A 22,282-nucleotide genomic window follows, 5' to 3' on the forward strand; every position below is an offset into this window, starting at 1 on the left:
GAGTGTGTGAAAAGACAAACCAAATCCCTCTCCAAATAATTACAAATTCCAAACCAATAAAACTGAACTAATTACAATTTCTTTTTGCTTAGATTCAAGATTTCACATTTCTGGAAAAGGGTCAGTCTTCTGTCCTACTGAGCATCATTTTACAGACACAAGTTTATTGAAAGAAATGATAAACTCTCATATTTTTATAAAGAACACTGAGCTAAAATTTAGGTCATTTAAAAGCATTATTTTAAATCTTTTAGTTTAAATAGTCATTTAATATGTAACCATTTTTATCCAGGCAAAGATTTTTTTTTTTTCTGGTGGCAACACAATGCGGCTTTGAGATTTTTTTTTTCTGGTGGCCAGCAGCAAAATGTGGGGAATGCTCTATTTGCCTTTGCCCTCGTACAAGTAGCCTGTGTACCAGAAACACAAAAGAACCACCAAACAAGAGGATTCTTGATTAGTAATTATTTATCACTCTGGATTTAAAATTATGCATACAAACACAAATATTCATCTATTATCTCTTCTGCCCCTTCTCTAGTCCCTCTACCCACCCCCCAAAAGAGAAATATCAATAATAATTTTCTGTGCTGTGTCTGGCTGGGGCTCAGGTATGATTAGCATCGCATGATCTAGCTCTTAGTGCCTGTCCATCTGATATAAAATATCTCCATTTTGATCCAAAACAAAATGTGGCCAAATAATGTAACGTGATTTAAAATCAGTTCCCTGGGACTTCCCTGGTGGTCCAGTGGTTAAGACTCCACACTTCAAATGTAGGAGCCACGGGTTCGATCCCTGGTCGGGGAACTAGGATCCCACAAGCTGTGCGACACAGCCAAAAAAAAAAAAGCCTCTCCTCCTAATCTGTTTATATACAATTAACGAAAGATTGTCATTATAAAACTAAAATCAGTTCCCTTTACCAGTTCCAGCCTATTCCATAATTAACATTTTTCTCTGAGAAGAGACAAAACCTAACAACTACAATGAAAACTCCATACATCTATCATTTATTCCCACAAAACCGCTTCATCTTAGGCCAAATTTACTATTACAGTCATTAAAGTTAATACATCTAATGCTAATGGTTAATTATTTTTACTATTATAAAAGCAACGCTTGTTCAACATAGAAAAACTAGAAGCTACAGATAAAACCAACAGAGACTAAGAAGCCCAAAAACCTGGCACTGGGAGGTAACTTTGGAGTTGGGGGTACTGCTGCCAAAGTTCAAGTGTTACATTACTGCAGGAAAACAACTGCAACTTTCTGCCCCCATCTGTGCTAAAACATCAATTAACTTTGTGGAATGCTGTTGTTTAAACAACCATTGACAAATGTGAATCCTTTGAGATGCTGACATTTGAAATTGGAACGTGAAGTCAAAACTAATAAAAAGGATAATTAAGCAAGATGAAAAGGTTTTCACTATTAAAACCAGTCACCAGACCAACCCACCCCACTTGGCATTAGTACCTACACAGAAAAAGTCAATAAGTACCTCTGTTTAATGAGTAGTGGTTTTCTACTCTAATGAAACGTATCTCAGAATTGTTTCTTGGATCCAGGCTAAGTTGGTCACAAGACTAAATAAATTTTGACTTTCTGAACACATGCAGAACACTGTTGATGCAATTTACTCTTTAGCAAAAAAAAAAAAAAAAGGGGGGGGTAAAGCTGAACCACAGACCCATGCACCTTTCCCTGAGTTTTATACGTTAATTTAACCACTGACCTTTCATTTAGATTTAACTATCTAATAATAGAAACGCATACCTTGAACGGAATTCAAAACTCCAGTCACTGATTCTCAAGTTGGGGGACTGGAGGAGGAAGGCAGCACAGTTCCCCCTCACTAAGAGGAGCATATCAGAGAGGCACACTTAGTTTTGGGGGGTTTTTTTTGCGGTACACGGGCCTCTCACTGTTGTGGCCTCTCCCGTTGCGGAGCACAGGCTCCAGACGCGCAGGCTCAGCAGCCATGGCTCACGGGTCCAGCCGCTCCGCAGCATGTGGGATCTTCCCAGACCGGGGCACGAACCCGTGTGCCCTGCATCAGCAGGCGGACTCTCAACCACTGCGCCACCAGGGAAGCTCCACACTTAGTTTTAAAAAGCGTATTCAGTATTATACTTTTGTCTTCAAAAAAACAAATAAAGAATCCTAGGGGATTCCCTGGCCGTCCAGTGGTTAGGACTCGGCACTTTCACCGCAGGGGCCTGGGTTCAATCCCTGGTGGGGGAACTAAGATTCCACATACCACGTGGTGCGGCCAAAAAAAAAAATCTTAATTATTTCCATAATACCACTAAAAGTAAAGGGACAAAATCTTAGCTGGTGGAAAAATACAGAAACATGGCTTTATCTTCCGGGTATTAGGGAATCTCACTCAAAAGTTAAACTACCCTTGGAGGTGTGTATCAAAATTTTCAACAGCTATGGGGCTTTTATGTTTGGGAACAAAGGGGGTTAGAAACACTGCTTTGGTCCACATACCTTATTTCAAATCTTTATTTCATGTGTATCCCCATAATTAAAAATTAGTGAAATGCAATAGCCAAGACATGGAAACAACCTAAATGTCCATTGACAGATGAATGGATAAGGGAGATGTAGTACTAGGTTGACCAAAAAGTTCCTTCAGTTTTTAAGTAAAAATAAAAGACACATTTTTCATTTTCACCAAGAACTTTAAAGAACAATGTATTCACCGTTTTGTTCCACTGCCTTCTGTCATTTTTCAGGCAACTTCATAATTCCATCTTCCAAAACTTTTTCTTTTTGAGCAAAGAACTGTTCCAGGTACCTTTTACAGTCTTACAGGGAAATGAAATTTTTTCCATTAAGAGGATTTTGTAAAGATCAAAATAAATCGAAATCCGAAGGTGCAATGTCTGGTGAATACAGCGGATGAATCAGAACTTCCCAGCCAAGCTGTAACAGTTTTTGCCTGGTCATCAAAGAAACATGCGGCCTTGCGTTATCCTCATGTAAGATTATGCATTTTCTGTTGACTAATTCCGGACGCTTTTCGTCGAGTGCTGCCTTCAGTTGGTCTAACTGGGAGCAGTATTTCTTGGAATTAATCGTTTGGTTTTCTGCAAGGAACTCATAATAGAGGACTCCCTTCCAATCCCACCATATACACAACATCACCTTCTATGAATGAAGACCAGCCTTTGTTGTGGTTGGTGGTGGTTCATTTCGCTTGCCCCACAATCTCTTCCGTTCCACATTACTGTACAGTATCCACTTTTCATCGCCTGTCACAATTTATTTTAAAAAACAGAACGTTTTCATTGCGCTTAAGAGAATTGCAGGCAGAAATACGGTGAAGAAAGTTTTCTTCACTTAACTTATGTGGAACCCAAATATCAAAGCGATTAACATAACCAAGCTGGTGCAAATGATTTTCAACACTTGATTTGGATATTTTGAGTATGTCGGCTATCTCCCACATGGTATAACTTTGATTGTTCTCAATGCCTTGATTTGATCACTATCAACTTCAACTGGACTACCGACCGTGGAGCGTCGTCCAGAGAGAAATCTCCAGCACTAAACTTCGCAAACCACTTTTGACACATTCGATCAGTCGCAGCACCTTCTCTATACATTGCACAAATCTTTTCTTTGCATTTGATTTGCATTTTTACCTTTCTTGAAATAATAAAGCATAATATGCCGAAAATGTTGCCTTTTTTCTTCCATCTTCAATATTAAAATGGCTACACAAAAATTCACCAATTTTGATGTTTTTTTTAAGTGCACGCTGATATGACAGCTGTCACAATACAATCCAACAAAATTGTTTCTAATTAACTTAAAGACAACTAAGCACTGTTAGAGTCAGCTTACAGAAAAACCCAAACTTTTTGGCCAACCCAATATATATATACAATGGAATACTACTCAGCCATTAAAAAGAATGAAATAATGCTATTTGCTGCAACATGGACACAACTAGAGATTATCATACTAAGTTAAGTAAGTCAGAAGGAGAAAGACAAATACCATATGATATCACTTGTACGTGGAATCTAAAAATATGACACACGTGAACCTATCTATGAAACAGAAACAGAATCACGGACATAGAGAAGACTGGTGGCTGCCAAGGGGGAGGGGGTTGGAGGAGGGATGGAGTGGGAGGCTGGGGTTAGCAGATGTAAGCTTTTATATATAGAATGGATAAACAACAAGGTCCTATATAGCAAAGAGAACTATATTCAATATCTTATGAGAAACCATAATGGAAAAGAATATAAAAAAAAGAATAATTCAGTTATATGTATAACTGAATCACTTTGCTGTACAGCAGTAATTAATACAACATTGTAAATCAACTACACTTCAATTAAAAAAACTTAGTGGGACTTCGCTGGTGGCACAGTGGTTAAGAATCCACCTGCCAATGCAGGGGACACGGGCTCGATCCCTGGTCCAGGAAGATCCCACATGCCACGGAGCAACTAAGCCTGTGCGTCACAACTACTGAGCCTGCACTCTAGAACCCACGTACCACAACTACTGAGCCCACGTACCACAACTACTGAGCCCGCATGCCTACAGCCCGTGCTCCACAACGAGATACCACCGCAATGAGAAGCCCGCAAACTGCAAAAAAGAGTAGCCCCCGCTCACTGCAACTAGAGAAAGTCCGCGCGCAGCAACGAAGCCCCAACACAGCCAAAATATTTAAAAATTTTTAAATTTAAAAAAAAGAAAATCATGACTACATTAATATAAGCATGTAATAAAGTTAGAAATTCTATCTGGCCACCTTCTTAAAAAAAATAAAATTTAAAAACTTAGTGAAATGAAAAAAGACTTCAATTTGGGAATAAGGCAAGTCACCTCCTCAATTTCCTAGTTCTAGTTCCTACATGCAAGGCGGAATGCAGGCATTTTGCTGTTAACGAAGATAACTTAGCTAAGAAGGTATGATCACACACATCTGGTACACAGATAACTAGGAGCACTGCTTTCCTCCATTACTCCAGTCCTAGAGGGTGGCTCTGTGTAGTGCTTCTGCACAGGTCCCAGGAGAGCTAGAGTTGTTCCTTCTGAAACACTGCCAATAAAAACACCCACAGTTGTGCCTGCGTGGCACCAGGCTAGACGGGTGCTCAGAGCTGGGGTGAGCTGACTGTTGGAGCAGTGTTTGGGGTTTCGTTTGTTTTTGCTAAGGTTTGTTTCACTTCAATATGAGATCAGATCTCTAGCTGGGTTGTGATAACTCTAAATGGAATGGATTGGACGACGTCACAGGATTTCTGATAACTTGGGTAGGAGACACTAAAGGTTCTAGAGAACATTTAGGTAAATATGCAGAAAATAGTTTCAAGGGGATAAAAAGGCAGTATTCTACATTTCAAGACAACTTTAACAGAAGGATAAATCTTTGTCCAGATAAAAAGATGCTCTTAAATTCAACTTAACGGATGTAAATACTGATATCATGTGTCCCAACCTTAAACCGTGCAAGTTGCAACTTCACTATCTATAAATAGAGGTAATGACACACTACAATGCTACTCTAAAAAATAAAATTGAGTAATGTATATGAAAACCCTTTCTTTATGGTAAAGAACTATGCAAATTATCACTTAAACAAATATGGATTATCTTAAAAGTGCCTTTCACAGAATGCTAGATTAGGATGGGTTGAAATTAGGTTCTATGTCTTCCACTCTACTCTAAGCTTAATTCGTAACTGATTTGAATTCGTGCTACCCCCAAAACATTCCACATGCATCCCCCCAAAACGTAACAACAGTTGCATAAAAACATTGTTTATCCCATAGTTGTGATAAAAGAAATAAAATGGCCAACCATTTCATCAGAACCTTATAAGGACCAACAACCACACTGAAGGGAGGAGTGGCACACATAAAGTCACAGAGGCAAAGACAGCAGGACAGATTTGGAAAAGTGCAAGACCTTCGGCTAGGCTGGAGCGTAAAAAGCAAGAAGGGAGAGGGAATTCCCTGGCGGTCCAATGGTTAGGGCTCCACACTCCCACTGCAGGGGGCCCGGGTTCGATCCCTGGTCAGGGAACTAAGATCCTGCATGCCATGCAAGATGGGAGAGAGGTGAGAAGCAAGGCTAGAGGGTCAGGCAAGGGCCAGTGCTCAAAGGCATTTGGTTTTCCCAGAACTAATGGGTATCACTGATGGCTTTTAAATAGAAAAATGATATGGTCCAATGTTTCAGAAAAACCACTCACTTGTATAACTGAGGACAGGTAGACCAGTTAATGGGTTATGACAATAATTGAGGCCAAAAGTAATGAAGGCATGAATTAAGGCACAGCACTAAAGGAAAAGACAGGGATTGACTTATGAGGCATTAAGGAGGTAAACACAAAAGGACTGTCTAATTTAACGAAATAGGAAAGGAAAGAGGAGAAATAAGAAATTAAGATGGATTCCAGGTTTCTGACATGAGCCATCAGAGGTGTTATATACTGAGAGAATTCAGAAGGAAGGTTACGCCTATCCACAGGTGGGCTGTTGTTTTTGGTGGCAGGTGAACACTAAGTGGGGTGGCTAACAAATGAGTTCATTTTAGCTAAGTATGATGTACCGGTGCATCCAAATGGAATTTTCTAGAAATAGGTAATATGGGTCTTGAACACAAAGAAGAAATTTGGAAATAACACCCCAAGATAGTGGCTGGAGCCACAGGGCATATAAGACACGCAGGGAAGGCAAGAAAAGTGAAGCAAGCACATGGCCTGGGACCAAGCCTCAAGGAACTGCAACATGGATTCAACAAGGACCCATTGGGCTTCCCTGGTGGCGCAGTGGTTGAGAGTCCGCCTGCCGATGCAGGGGACACAGGTTCGTGCCCCGGTCCAGGAGGATCCCACATGCCACGGGGCGGCTGGGCCCGTGAGCCATGGCCGCTGAGCCTGCGCATCCCGAGCCTGTGCTCCTTAACGGGAGAGGCCCCAACAGTGAGAGGCCCGCGTACCGCAAAAAAAAAAAAAAAAAAAACAAGGACCCATATAAAAATGATACAACAAATCACATCAAGAGCACAGAGTACAATTTATTCTAAAAGACACCTCAAAACCTCTCCTGAAATAATTCATACACTTTTATTTTTGGTTGAGTTGGTTCTTTAGACTGTTAATTCTATTGATAAAAATTCTACGATAAAACACCACAGAAATACTCATATTGTTGTACTTAATCAGAATTCACTACACACTATTCACACTTTTCAGTCTTGCTCTGAACTCAGAAACATTCTGGAAACGGAGTATGAAATGCTCACACCATGCTCATGTCTTTATTATTCCAAAATCCGGTAACAATTTTTGTGGTCTAATAACTTATTTTAAACAGGCAGTTTAGATGAATTCACATGGAATATAAGGTTGGATGTTTTAAGACGGAAGAGAATGAAGGAAAATCAAGCATCGTAACAGCCGCCATAAGTGAGTTCTCTTGGCTTTTCAACATCTCCTTGAGTGCAAATAAGAGTCAGGTATTTTCCTTATAGTGAAACATGTATATAGTATAGGACCACGAATCAGATCATTCGTTCACTGAAACCATATTAAGAAAACACCATTACCAAACACTTTCCTATGACATAGAAATGGTTAGCTATGCAGACAGCTTTCCCCACCAAAAATAAAGTCCTCTCCATAAAAACCAGACATAGCAGTTCAGTTCTGAGCTATAGCCAAAACCTCCTGTAAGTTCAGGTGTAGCATACAACTGCAGTATGTATATATCAGCATAATATCAGTATGTAAATGCAAAAGCTTTTTTTAAAAAACCTTCAGGAAGAGCTAACTGACAAACTTTCAGAGGTGCTAGTAAGACCACGTTGAGAGGTGTTGCAAGATGCATTCATCCCTAAATGCTACTAAAACTCCTACTTTGTGATTATAACTATCTGAAGAGCAATCTACCTCCACACAGGGAAGATAGAGTTGCGTTAATGATTATAACCAAAGAGCGTCCCTTTTTGGACCTTTTTTGATAACCTACTTTCCTTTAAAACTGAATTAATTGAATTTTTAATACCTTGATTTATACTTGAAAATATCCAAAAGAGGAAGATAATGTGCAGTGTTTCTCAAACTTATTTAACCACAGGCCTCTTCTTTAAAGAAAGGCTATTAAAGAACACATTTTGGGAATTACTAAAAGAAGTAGGGGTCTTCTTGACCAAGCCTCTGGACCACAAAGACATAATTTCTTCAAAAGAATATCACTAATGACCCTAAATACTGATTCTGAAAACATACTTGTTTTAAATAGTTATTTTTTAAACGTCAATATACCACTAAAATATTTTTTTCTTTTTCCAGGAAGAAAGTAGATAAGTAAACTAGACTAATACCCTAGTAAGATCCCAGAGAATATCCACAGCACTGTGTCAGGAAGCTAAAAGAACCCTAGAATCTTTCTCAGTTCCATGAAGGAACTAAAAATAGGTTTTCCAATAACCAAAGTTAAAGCAAAGTTGCAATTTCTAAGGGAAAACAATGTTCCAGTTAATTGTAGTATCTGTATTAGTTTTCCCAAAAGTGTCTGACTTCCCCCCATCTGGGCAAGAAGCACGTACATATGAACAGATAAAACTTAACTGAAAAGAGACAACTCAAGCTTAGCTTGCTCCCTCTGATGGACCTTTCTAACACAGCAGTATGTGCAAGGCATATCTCTGAGTGCCACGTCAACAGCAGCCAGGATAACATAATAGGGCTGTGATGCACTCAACATTTTTAATTGGTTCTACTGCCTAAATCGGAGTTCGGCTTTCTTCCCCTTTCCAAAGCCTTAATTTCACCAAGTGAGATTTACTGCCACAGAGAAAGAGGCCATCAAATGCCTTTCCCAGCCTCCACCGTTGGTGGGAATTTCCTTAGAATTTCAGCCTCTTACATTAAGACTGAGTCCTGGTATACTGCAAAGAGAAGTACTCTGTTTACTTATTTGTATCCCACAGCAGATCAAAAGGGAATCAGCTGTTCTCCTTGGGAACAGCTGACTTCCTCTCTCTATTACCACCTCCAGTGCCCAGCACAGAGGGTGTCAGATGCTTGGTAAACATTTGTAGAATGAATAAGGAGTAACATTAAGATGTGTAAACTCGCTTATATCTTAGTGTGAATGAATTTCTCCACGCCCTTTTCCTGAGAAATTTTGGGTGGATCGTCAGTGACATAGAAAGAGGTAAGAGAGCCCTGAAGAGAAAAAGTAAAGCCTGAGGAAGGTTCCTCTTCAGTTCTGCCTGGAAGTACTGTCCTGCTATGGATCAGTCTAAAGGAGCCTGGTTCTTCAAAGGAAACCCCAGACTTCTTGAATGCCATGTGAAATTATCTTGCTTCTCCGTGAACATCTCCCTATACTCCAAAAACCTAACTCTTTCTGGGCTTCCCTGGTGGTGCAGTGGTTGAGAGTCTGCCTGCTAATGCAGGGGTACACGGGTTCGTGCCCCGGTCTGGGAAGATCGCAATGCCACGGAGCGGCTGGGCCCGTGAGCCATGGCCGCTGAGCCTGCGCGTCTGGAGCCTGTGCTCCCCAACGGGAGAGGCCCCAGCAGTGAGAGGCCCGCGTACCGCAAAAAAAAAAAAACCTAATTCTTTCTTTTTTAATTTTGGCCACGCCGCACGGCTTGCAGGATCTCAGTTCCCCAACCAGGGACTGAACCCGGGCCACAGCAGTGAAAGCACCAAATCCTAACCACTAGACCACGAGGGAACACCCAAAAACCGATTTCAACGAGACATCAACCATTGGCAATTGCTTACTGACAGCCAAGTAAGACCAAGAAACAGGGACCCTAATCTTTCAGACCTCTTTTCTAACGCCAGAATTCTCGGTATAGTACTCAATCAATTTCTAACACTTGAATTAACCAAACATAAAGAACACTGGATTAGCAGAATGTTATCTAGCCAATGCAATATGATCAAGCATTAAAAACCTAGCTTCTGAAGTCACATAAACCTGAGGTTGAACCCTGGCTCCACCACTTACTTAATCTCTATAAGCCTGAGTTTCCACATCGGAAAAGAAAGATTAAATAAAGCCTATCTCGGGACTTCCCTGGTGGTCCGGTGGGTAAGACTCCATGCTCCCAATGCAGGGGGCCCGGGTTCAATCTCTGGTTGGGGAACTAGATCCCACACGCATGCCGCAACTAAACATCCCGCATGCCACAACGAAGACCCGGCACAGCCAAAATACATAAATAAATTAAATAAATAAAAGCTCAACAGATAAGTTTCTTTAAAAATAAATAAATAAATAAAGCCTATCTCATGGAGTTGCAGTAAGGTTTAAAATAGGAATGCATGTAAAGTGCTTAGCACTGGGCCTGGCACATGTGAAGTTCTCAAGAAATATAAACCATCATTTGGAAGCCTAGGTTCCCATTCCAACACCACCTCCCTGGGTATCCTTGGGCTTATAATTATAAAGAAGCTAATGAACACGTGGAGACTGCCCTCTAATGCCGTAATTATCAATCATGAATAACGTAACAGAAAATGGACCGAGGGCTTCCCCGGTGGCGCAGTGGTTGAGAATCTGCCTGCCAATGCAGGGGACACTGGTTCGAGTCCTGGTCTAGGAAGATCCCACATGCCGCGAAGCAACTAAGCCCTAGCGCCACATCTACTGAGCCTGCGCGTCTGGAGCCCGTGCTCCGCAACGAGAGGCCGCGATAGTGAGAGGCCCACGCACCGCGATGAAGAGCGGCCCCCGCTTGCCGCAACTAGAGAAAGCCCTCGTACAGAAACGAAGACCCAACACAGCCAAAAATAAATTAATTAATTAATTTTTTAAAAAAAGAAAGAGAAAAGGAGGGAGAGGATATGGAATGCACGGGCTCTAGTCTCTCTGTTCCAGACTTCGAAAATGGACCGAAACTTTGAAAAAATAAAAGCCTTAAACAGTTCCAGATATGTTTTACGTTGTACTTGAAGTTAGCATACGTTTGATCACAGATGACTCAGCATTAGAATATCCAAAAAAAAAGACTGAAGAGTCAAACTTCAAAGCAGGTGTTCTCAAACACTTCAGGGCCTACTGTAGATGAGACTTTATATGAAACACGTGTGTGTGTGTGTGTGTGCGCGCGTGTGCACGCGCGTGTGTGTGCGTACGTGTGTGTGATTGAGTGTGAGAGAGAGATGGAGGGAGGGAAGGAAAGAGAAACTGGGGAGAGAGAGAAAGAGAGGAAGGAAGAAGGGAGCAAAGAAAGGAGAGAGAGACAGAAGGGGGGTGGATCTCAACATTAACTGGCTAAAAGACTATCCTGTCACCATTTTTTCACCGATGAGGTGATCTCAGACCTTAAAGTTTATCTGCTGTACATGTTTCACATATCGACCAAGTACAAGCTTTTGTGCCATCTAGCTGGGGTGTTACACAGGGCCATTACAAGTGCACAGGGCCCCTCTGCAGGAATTAGATAAAAGGCACCCAGAGCACAGGCTGGTTTCCAGTCACCACTGACCCTGAATTGTGTACCTCTGTGCAAGGGCACAACCAATCACACATGGCAGTCATGCAGACGAGCACAAAGATCTTCAGTATTTAGCTGGCACCCCTGTATACTTGTTTGTGTGGTACACACCCCCCACACACACAAACACGGCTGAAAGCCATCAGGATTTAAATGAGTAAATGGAGAAAGACATTCAACAAAACTGAAAATAGAGAGTTTCAAAAAGTTCAAGAGAGCAGGTCCCTGTGGCCTCCCTCCCCTTCAGCTACCCAGAATTGGCCTGTTGTAGCAATGGGAACCTTGGGGACGGTAGAGATTACAGAGGCTTCGACACTGCAAAACTCTGATCCCTGGTAAAGCTATGGTCTCTCTCCAGCAGTTGCTCACTCTCTCTCAAAAAAAGTTAGGAAGGAGAAAAAAATAAGACACTCCACAGATACCAATGGATCTACTCACCTGAGTTTGCAAAACCAGTGGTAAACAAAAGACTGTTTTGTTTTGGTGTTTTGACTTCAATAAACGTCTGTAATCCCAGGCAAGAATATGCTAAATGCTGAAGGACCTAGTCTTAAAATGTTGACTCTGTGAATTCTGCCTCCTTGGGCTTTTCCCTCCCAGATACCCGATACTCATAGAGAAAAGACACAAAATAATTTTTGTTTACTACTACATATGCATATCTATCCTGATAAACTGTACAATAGTTGCCTTCCAAGCAGGTACATCATATTACATTTTGAACACTTTTGTATCCTGTGACCTGCAGAACACAACAGCTTTAAAAGCTATTTAAGGAACAGAAATTCCAGGTTAAATATGGTACCTGATTCACATGCGCAAGGAGCCAATGTACAAGAATATGCATGGCAGCATTGTCTATAGTAAATGTGGAAGTAACCTAAATGTTTATTAAAGGAAAAATGCATATAAAGTATAATATATTCATACAATGGAAAACTATGAGTTAAAATGTAAAGAATTTAAGCTACCAGCTCAAATTGAGGTATTATGGGGATAAACTGCAAACAATGCAGGGTAGAAGAAAAGCTGAATAAATAAGGCTTTAAAACTCCCAACATTACCTCTCAGAATTTGTTACGAGTCTTATGTATTTTTTTGTATGCACACTAAAGACCTAAGGAAAACTCTAAAAATAAACGAAAATTAAAATTAAAAAAAAAAAAGACCATTAACCATATAGTTGCCCAAATGGCAAGGAGGGAGCCTGATTTAGTAATGGAAATCACTTGGCCCTTTAAGTCATAAGATGTGTGTCTTATCTCCATTCTGGGCTCATTAGGACACTTTATTTCAACAAGCTTCACTTTTCTCACCTAAATGGGGTTGACAACGCCTGCCTTGCAGGATGACATGAAATAATGTATGTAAAGGCATTATACAGACGGTCTTGGATTTGGTAGATCAGGTAATAACCAACCCTCTACACGGAAAAAAAATTTTGAGTCTGCACCTTTTTCATCTAATTTGGTATATGATTAAATATGACAAAGAACACACTAGGAAAGGGCAACCCTTCACCTCCCTCTTCCCAGTCCCTGATCTGGCTGTCTCCTATATTTAGCAGAGTGACAACCCCTTCCCCCCACCGCAAAAAAAAAAAAACGCCACGAAACCGTGGTTCCTTCAGGGCCCCCTTCCGAACTCCCGTGACCTTGGAATACATATCTTTCATCTCGCCAACCCTGCCTCCCCGCAACACAAACAGCCCTCTACAGCGCCGGGAGCAGATGAACAAAAACCCAACCGTCACGGTCACGAAAGAGACCGTAAAAATGACGGAGCGGTGTAATAGGGTTTGGAAGGGTCTGTTTGTTTTCAAAAATTAAGAGAAAGTCTACCTCAGACTCTTAGCCCCTATTCTGCAGAGAGGAAAGCAGGAAGATCTAGGCAAATAAGTTTTGCGACTTGTTTCCAAATACAGTGCCTACATCTGGATTCAACACAAAGACAGGCGCACCGAGCATGCTGCTTTTGCAACTGGACAGACCCACCCCTCACAACCTCCGCACACACGGACCCACAGAGGCGCACTAGGCGGCGCCGACGCTCGCTCCGCACGCGGATGCCCGGGGGTCCCCGCGCCAGCCCCCTCGGGGATGGCCGCGGCGGGTGCTGTGCCTCACCTGTCTTGAAGACCATCTTGTCATCGTCCTTGGACCCGAAGGTCTTCAGCATGGACACGAAGAGCACCCCGCAGGCGTTCTGGATGCCGAACACCGACCCGTTGCACCACATAGCCGCCAGCATCACCAGCCAACCCCAGCCGCCCTCAGGCGGCTCAAGGGGCTCAACGCCCGCCGGCCCCGCCGGCCCCGCCGGCCCCGCCAGCTCTACCTCCACCTTCTCGGCCCCCGCCGCCTCCGGGCCATCCAAGGGTCCCGGGCCGGGCAGCGGAGCGGCCCCTGGGGGCGCAGGGCCGGGCGGCTGCGCCTCGCTCGGCCCCCGCGCGGCGGCGGGCTCCTCCTGGGAGGGCACCATGGCCCGAGGCGGCCCCCTCGGGGGCCGGGGAGCGCGAGGGGCGCGAGTTCCCGGCAGGCTCGCGGAGGAGCCGCCGAGTTGGGTTGGCGGGCTAGTGAGGCCGAGGTGAGGGTGGTGGAGGGCCCCGTGGGCAGGCGGCGCAGGGCTAACCCTCAAGCCTCCTGGTCCACAGCTCCGAACCCTGACTGAGCAGGCGGCTGGGCAGCCCGGTCTTAAAGACGCCCGCCCCCCCGCCCCACCTCCTGGGGGCGTGGTCGGCGGTGGGACCTGCCCCGGTCCACCCCCCTCCCGCGGCGCGCGGAGCCAGGTGCCTGCGGGTGGCTGTATCTGCGCGCGCGTCTGCAGCGGAGCCTCCTCCTACCCGGCGGGGGTCACAGATGTGTAGGTCACCCCGCCACAAAGTGTTAACGGAAGGGGCGCGTCTCCTCCTAGGTGCACGCTGGGTGGATCATTAGGACCACAGTGCGGGACCTTCTTTAGCCTCAGCTCACTGACAGCCTCACGACTAAACTAACATTGTCTCTTTGTTTTCTTTTTGTTTTGTTTTTTGACATTCACCTCTTATTACTAATTCTAATACATAACATACGTTATGCCACCTGCTGACTTAAAAAGGAAGTCGGAAAGATTAGAGGCCTTGTTTAATTTCTCCTGCATTCATATGCAATTTCCTGTGAATACTTGGCATAATGAACAGGCTCATTTTGGAAGACTGTTATACCAGTCTTCAAATAACAAACATTTTTGACAGACAGCTGAAAAACACTAAACTACAGCACAGTTGTTTGTACTTTAAACAAACACTAGCACCTGTATTCAACTCCTCTGTCTCCCTGAAGCATGGAGCAACAATGTATGTAAAAGAAATGAAGAGTAATTAGCTGCGCAACATTGAGCACAATTTTTTTTTGGCTGCACGGGGTCTTAGTTGCTGCATGCATGGGGGATCTAGTTCCCAGACCAGGGATAAAACCTGGGCCCCCTGCATTGGGAGCATGGATTCTTACCCACTGGACCACCAGGAAAGTCCCTTGAGCACAATTCTTAATTTCTCAGTTACTCAGATTCTTCACTTCGAAGTCAAAATATGCTAGTTACTTTATGATGGAGTACACAAATGAGCGTGATTGATCACATTTCTGCCTCTATCTGTTCAAAATCTAGTAGAGAGAAGTCCTGGGATAGGAGTGTCGGATAATAAGTGTTACAACACATATACAACAAAGAGAAGTGGGATGGAACCATTAAATTCTCTTCAAAACGCTAGAGAAGAACTTATACAGCAAATAGCCTTTGAGCTGAACCCTGAATCATACAGGCAACTTCAGTGGACAAAGATAGGGGAAGAGCCTTCTAGGTAAATGGCGGAAGCTAAGGGAAAGCAGGGTGTACTTGAGGAACAGGGAACAAAGCTCAAGTATATGTCTTAGGGATGGGATTAGAATGGTAAACTAAAGAACAGTCGCCCAAGTGCACAAAAATGAATGTACAAGGATGTTATTCCAGCACTGCTGGAAATAAAAAGTGGAAACAAAAGTGTGCATCAGTAGAGAATTGATTAAATACGTACTATATAACCACTAAAAGTTATGATGTTCACCTCTGTTGACTTTGAAAGTCACAACATTTCATTGAGCAAAGAAAGCACATCCAAAAAAAATGGTATGGATTATAACACAAAATATAAAATAGATATCCATGAGTCAATATTGATATAAGTAAATGATTAAGTACATAAATAAGGGGGGAATAAACACCTCCTTGCCTGACCTTCTTTCCCCTCTTTTGAATGGTGAATTCTCACTCTATCTTCAAGGCTTAACTCTAAAAGGAAGTCACCTTTATCAATTCTCCCTCCAGGCTTCCATATTTTATTTATAACACTTTTCACAGTCAGCAGAGTGGTTTTCAGTCTCCTTAACTGGAGTAAAAATTTTCAGACGGTCAGATGATGTCTCATGGAGCTTTGAACCATAGCACCACGCACAGTGTGAGTGAACAACAAATAGTTGTTGAACCAAATTGAATTGAATTGAAAAAATTTTTTTTAAGAATCACACAGCATGAAATTGATCACATCAACTTCATCCCATATTTTCAGGTGGAAAATTGTCAGTATTTTTTAAACAACATGAATTTATTTCCCAATTATAAAAGTAATACATGCTCGCTATAGTAGATACCATAAAAAATAATAAAATTTTTAAAGTTTATTATTACACCACTCATATAACCTCTCTTAACATTTAATAGTTTTTAATTATTTATGTATTCATGGAAGATAGAGCATCAGTTTTGTAACTACCATTATTGCATATTTCCCCTATGAACTATGGTATGGCATCGTAAAAAAAATTACGAGTCTTTTAACCCTTAATGAAAATTGCTACATCCAAGATGATGAATGAAACATAAAGAAGCCCAATGAGATGAGGATGCCCAGTAGACTTTGCCGCAGGCCATCTTCAAAGGTCCATGTGACTTAGATTTGTACATCAGCAAAGTTATTTACCAGTTACCACATGTTATGAATCTTCAGGACTTCTCATAAAGCTACAAATCTACTATGTTTCCTTCGAGTCTTTTTTTTTCTTTACATTTTTAAATAAAATCAGAATCACGGTATTGTGGACTGTGTACCCTCCCCCCACCCAGGCAAAAACTCGTATTGAAGCCTTAATCCCCAGTACCTTAGAATGTGACTGTGTCTGGAGATAGGGCCTATAATAAAGGTAATTAAGTTAGAATAAGTTAGAATGAGGCCATGAGAGTGGGCCCTAATCCAATCTGACTGGTGTCCTTATAAGAAGAGGATATTATGACACAGAAAGAGAGAGACACAAGGGAAAACCATGTGAGGCCACAGGAGGAAGGCAGCCATCTGCAAGCCAAGGAGAGAGGCCTCAGAAGAAAACAAACAAACCTGCTGACACCTTGATCTTGGACTTCTATCCTCCAGATCTGTGAGAGATAAATTTCTATTGTTTGAGCCAGCCAGTCTGCAATATTTTGTTATGGCAGTCCTAGTAAACTAATATACATAAGTAAGCAAAATTTTGTACACTGCATTCTTTTCACTTAAGCCATTGTATCATAAATAACTTCCCATGTTATTAAATATTCTTCAAAAACATGTTTAGTGGCTATATAGGCTTCAACTATAGAGATGGACCATAACTGATTTAACCATTTCCTATCACTGCACATATAATTTATTTCCGGTTTTTCACGATTATAAATAATACTGTAATAAACATCCTTACACACAAATATTTATCAGCATCTGTGATTTTTTTTTTTTTTTTTTTTTTTTTTTTTTTGCAGTACTCGGGCCTCTCACCGTCGTGGCCTCTCCCGTTGCGGAGCACGGGCTGCGGACACACAGGCTCAGCAGCCATGGCTCACGGGCCCAGCCGCTCCGCGGCATGTGGGATCCTCCCAGACCGGGGCACGAACCTGTGTCCCCTGCATCATCAGGCGGACTCTCAACAACTGTGCCACCAGGGAAGCCCTGTGATAATTTTTTAAAATAAATTTCTAGATGTGAGATTACTGGTGAAAAGCACATGCATATTTTAAGACACTAAACACGTTGATAAATTTTAAAGCAACTTTGTCAGTTTATAACCCCACCAGCACTATATGAGAATGCCATGTTAGTGCCCCTCAGGAAGTATGGAATAATATGATTATTTTTAAATCCTGCCAATTTAGGATTAAAATGAAATTTCATTATTAGTTTATTTTTCAAATCTTTAGCTATAAGTGACAAATATATTTATTAATCATCTGAATGTCCTTTTTTATAAATGGTCTCTTGATAGTCATTCTCCACTTTTCCCAACAGGGAAATTGATGTTTTTTTCTTGGTGATGTTTACTAATGTTTCTCATATAAGTCCCATGCATTTCTCATTAGGATTATTTTCAGACATTTCACTTTCATGTTGTTGTTGCTGCTGATGTCGTTGTCACTGCTTTTGTGAATGAATTTTTTTCCATGAGAGCTTCTAACTGGTTGTTGCTAATACAGTAAAAAACAATTAAGTTTTTATTTTTACTTTGGTCTAACTTTGACAGTAAAGCATTATCTACTAGATTAAGATAATGAACACCAGCCTAATAAAAAAAAGAAACCTTATCATTTTATAGCTTGTTAGATCCAATCCTACATCTTAAATGGATAAGTTTTAACTATGTGTACACATTTACCCATTTTACATTCCTAATTGAAAGTAACTTCAACATTTTTTTTCTAATGCAAACAACTTCTAATGCAATGACTTCTCCCTTCACATATTTTATTTTTATATAAAGTGTCTTTAAAAGCAAACACTGTGCATCAGTTTTTATACTGTTGATTGTTCAATAAGTCTTCTCAAACCCCTATTAGGGGATCCGAAACCAGGTTAAGAAGGTTGAATAATCTTCAGAGAAGATGTCTCCAAACTATGCTATGCTGACACCCTCCAACAGAAGACACAGGCTATGGTGGCAAGAGCACTTGGAATCAGAAGATGAGCTCTGTCACTTCACCATCTGTGTGATCTTGGCCCAGTCACTTGCCTATCTGCAGATCAGTTTTTTTTGTTTTTGTTTTGTTTTAATTAATTTATTTATTTATTCAATTTTGTCTGCGTTGGGTCTTCATAGCTGTGCGCTGGCTTTCTCTAGTTGCGACAAGTGGGAGCTACTCTTCGTTGCGGTGCATGGGCTTCTCATTGCAGTGGCTTCTCTTGTTGCAGAGCACAGGCTCTAGGCGCACGGGCTTCAGTAGTTGTGGCCCGCAGGCTCAGCAGTTGTGGCTTGCAGCCTCTTGAGCACAGGTTCAGTAGTTGTGGCACATGGGCTTAGTTGCTCTGCAGACTGCAGGTTCTTACCGGACCAGGGCTCAAACCCGTGTCCCCTGCATTGGCAGGTGGATTCTTAACCACTGTGCCACCAGGGAAGCCCGCAGGTCAGTGTTTGAAACCCAAACACAATTCCTTGGCCTCTAACCCCAATCCATCCACCCCACACTCCATCCTGACAGCGCTACCTCAGTCATGCTACAGTTTACCTCAGATATATTTTAGTATCACTAAAGAGGTTTGGGGAAACCCATTCTTTAGCAGCATTTTCTTTGCAAATATTCTGGAATGAGAACTATGGATTAGATACTTAATCAGCTTCATTTGCAGAGGGTAACACTGTGCAACCCTATCCCGAATTGTAGGAGTGTGTCCTATTGGTGGCCTGTGGCTCCCCATGCTTTGACCATCTACACCAAGTGTCCCCAAAGCATGGCTGCCCAACACAGATCGGTCAACTGCAGCATCCTACCATTAGCACCCTACTACTGTTGAAGCATACTAAATGGAATTAAATTTACTGTCATGACAAGGGAAAACATATTGATAATTTAAATTTGGTAATAGGAGCCCCTTTCCCTGTGGTACAATGGAATTTAAGAGGATTTTGGAGGAAGGAGATTTGAACTCAAGTCCTGGCTCGACCCTTCACAAGCTGCCAACACAAGGCCCTAAGACTGTTGAGGAGATGAAGTAGGATAATGACCAGAAGCTGTCTGTGACCTGTGCCTCCCTGTGGAGGGGCTGTGGCATTATTGTTGCTGGAAGAATGTCCTTAGTTGTAAATATTTCTTGAAATTTTGTATTCTTGGAATCATACGATATTCCCTCTAGAGAAGGGATCTTATTACTTTGTTCAACTTCCTGCTTAAAGCAAGAGTCTCTTCTAAAGCATCACAGCAAAACCAAAGAGTGTACGATGTGTGAGAAATTGTGTCCATGTATAGAAAAGCCCACACGATGTCTGGAATCCATTGTGTAACAACGTGGCTCACGGTTACACCTCAGCCCCTCCCTCCTCACTTTCTGAGGGGCTGTGCTCTTCTTGGGCTCGGTACAAAGACTGGCTGCTTGGGTTGAAGGTGTGGGATGGTGTCATGGAAACTTGTTCTCCCAAATCACCATGGAAGTAAATCCCTATGGAGTGCCTTCTGCAGACACAGGGAAACCTAAAACACCAGGCAGAGGGAACTTCAGGAATCGTGAATTTTAAAAATATTTTTACTGTGATCCACAGTTAGAAACACATTTGATGTCTCAACCCAGTACATACACACACACTCACAGACACACACACAAACTGGAACAAAAGTTTAACAGAACAATTTTTTACGACACAGCACATTCTGAGTACAACAGCACATTCTGATCTATTTTATTTCATTGAAAAAAACCCAACCTGCTGGTAAAAACTCTAAATTGATTTTACAACCTCCTAATGAATTTTGGTTTGAGGTTTGAAAAACACTGATCCTATCCAATGCTCCCATCTTACAAATGAAGAAACTGAGTCTGGGAAAAAGGAACTGGCTAACTATTCCACAAAGTCACACACATTTACAGCGTGACAGTGACGAGGCTCCAGGTCTCCTGATCCTCGTCATGGCCTTCCCTCAGAACCTCCTATTACTTCTCCGTCTTCTTTTTTTTTTGTGGTACGTGGGCCTCTCACTGTTGTGGCCTCTCCCGTTGCGGAGCACAGGCTCCGGACACGCAGGCTCAGAGGCCATAGCTCACAGGCCCAGCCGCTCCGCGGCATGTGGGATCTTCCCGGACCGGGGCACGAACCCGTGTCCCTTGCATCGGCAGGTGGACTCTCAACCACTGTGCCACCAGGGAAGCCCTCCTGTCTTCTTGTATAGAGATACAATATTGCCTATCTCTATATTAGGAGCAAGATATCAGTCTTCTATCAGAGAGGGGAGGAAGTGTCCTCCTCTCTTGCATCTTCCCTGGATGCCCCCCATTGTTGTGGCTGCAACAGGGGCCCCTGCAAGTTCTTTTCCCAAAAACCTAACATACCAGGGACCCCAGAAGAGAGACCCTTGCGGTGGCGGGGGGGTGGAAGATGCATAGGTATCTATTTCCCCTTATAGGTGTCTATTCCCCTCCTAGTCTCATGTTTGTGGGGATTTTTTCTTTGGATTAGTTTGCCAACCCCTAGGAAAGGTCATCTGAGAGTCTGTCCTCAGGAAATTAAAATAAAGGGTAGTTCTTTTCTATGGGGAAAGATGGGATGTGGGGAGGATCCTGCAGAGAACTGGTCCATGACTAACTCTGGTTGATCAGAAGCTGTTTGGGGCAATTTGGCACTGTTGATGGGGAACCCATGTCCCAAAGCTAGTTGTGATGGACTTCAGAGAAGCAAGACAGCACCTATTTACCCTCAAGCAATAGCTACCTCTGCCCTCTTGCCCTAAGGCCATTCCATCTCTTTGCTCTTCTCCCCTTTGCCTATCCTGCATGAGGGGGCCTTTAAAGGGCGTATATTTTTCAACCAATAATCCCTGATAAGATGGGCACTATCTTATATACAGTTATTTAAAGGAGTCAGGAAAACAAATAAAGAAACAAAATCCAGAGCCTCTTTTTGTTGTTGGTTTTTCCACAGGCCATACTTTTGAACACGAAGAAGAAGGCTGTGGAGATATCAAGGAGGAGGAAATTGTTAGAGAAGACAGACAAATTGACTACCGGCCATGAAAAGCTTATGACTGGGAGGTTTTTGCTTATCTCTTCCTAGAAAAAGAATGTGCAGACTCTAGGAAGTTTGATCTGTTTTTCCCTAGAGTGCCACAATACTTCTTGTAGTTCTTCTTTCTTCTCAACACCCATCTTCCCAGCCCATCCCACTTCCAAACAATGACTTAAGACCGAGATACAGAACTTGAGATGAGGAGTCAAGGACGGGAAGCAGAACTGCAAAATTGGCAGGTTAGAGCCAGAGACATGTGAATCCTGGAGAAAGAATTGTCTTATTTATCTCTCTCTGCTCAGAACGCAATGCAGCTCCTGCCTGGCACCTGGTAGGTGTTTTGTATATTCTTATAGAAAAAAAAAATTGACAAATACAAGATAAGAATAAGCAGAAGGTCCATAGAAAATCAGCTCAGACAGTGGATTCCAGACTCCAGGAATGCAATCTGGACACCAGGAAGGACAATCAGCAGAGAAGACTGAGCTTGACTCAGAATTCATAGATAGTCACAAGTCAGAATCAAAAATAGCAGAGAACAGGCTTTCCCTGGTTAACACAAAATGGCTTTCTCCCATTATACAGCAGGTATACTCATATGACCAATGACGATAGATTGGCTTAGCATCGGTTAAAAGAAGTGAAGGTTTTCAGTAAAGAAAAAACCCTCAAAATGAATCTATGGCTACTCTGAAACGATGCAAAATTATTCTATATTTTAAGAGTTATAATATCTAGAATTGTGATGTTCAATG

The 22,282-nt window shown here is 42.3% G+C and overlaps 1 protein-coding gene across 1 annotated transcript in view; it reads right to left on the reverse strand.

Moving 5' to 3' along the window:
- The window catches only part of SLC16A10 (solute carrier family 16 member 10), a 138,240-nt gene extending 124,091 nt beyond the window's left edge, over positions 1-14,149 (reverse strand). The window contains 1 exon segment of the mRNA XM_082856070.1: positions 13,629-14,149. Coding sequence (XP_082712196.1) covers positions 13,629-13,983 — 355 coding nt within the window. The 5' untranslated portion in view covers positions 13,984-14,149.
- Between the last annotated feature and the right edge of the window lie 8,133 nt (positions 14,150-22,282).

The sequence above is a fragment of the Leucopleurus acutus genome, assembly GCF_964270905.1.
Source record: "Leucopleurus acutus genome assembly, chromosome: 15".
Classification (NCBI taxonomy): domain Eukaryota; kingdom Metazoa; phylum Chordata; class Mammalia; order Artiodactyla; family Delphinidae; genus Leucopleurus; species Leucopleurus acutus.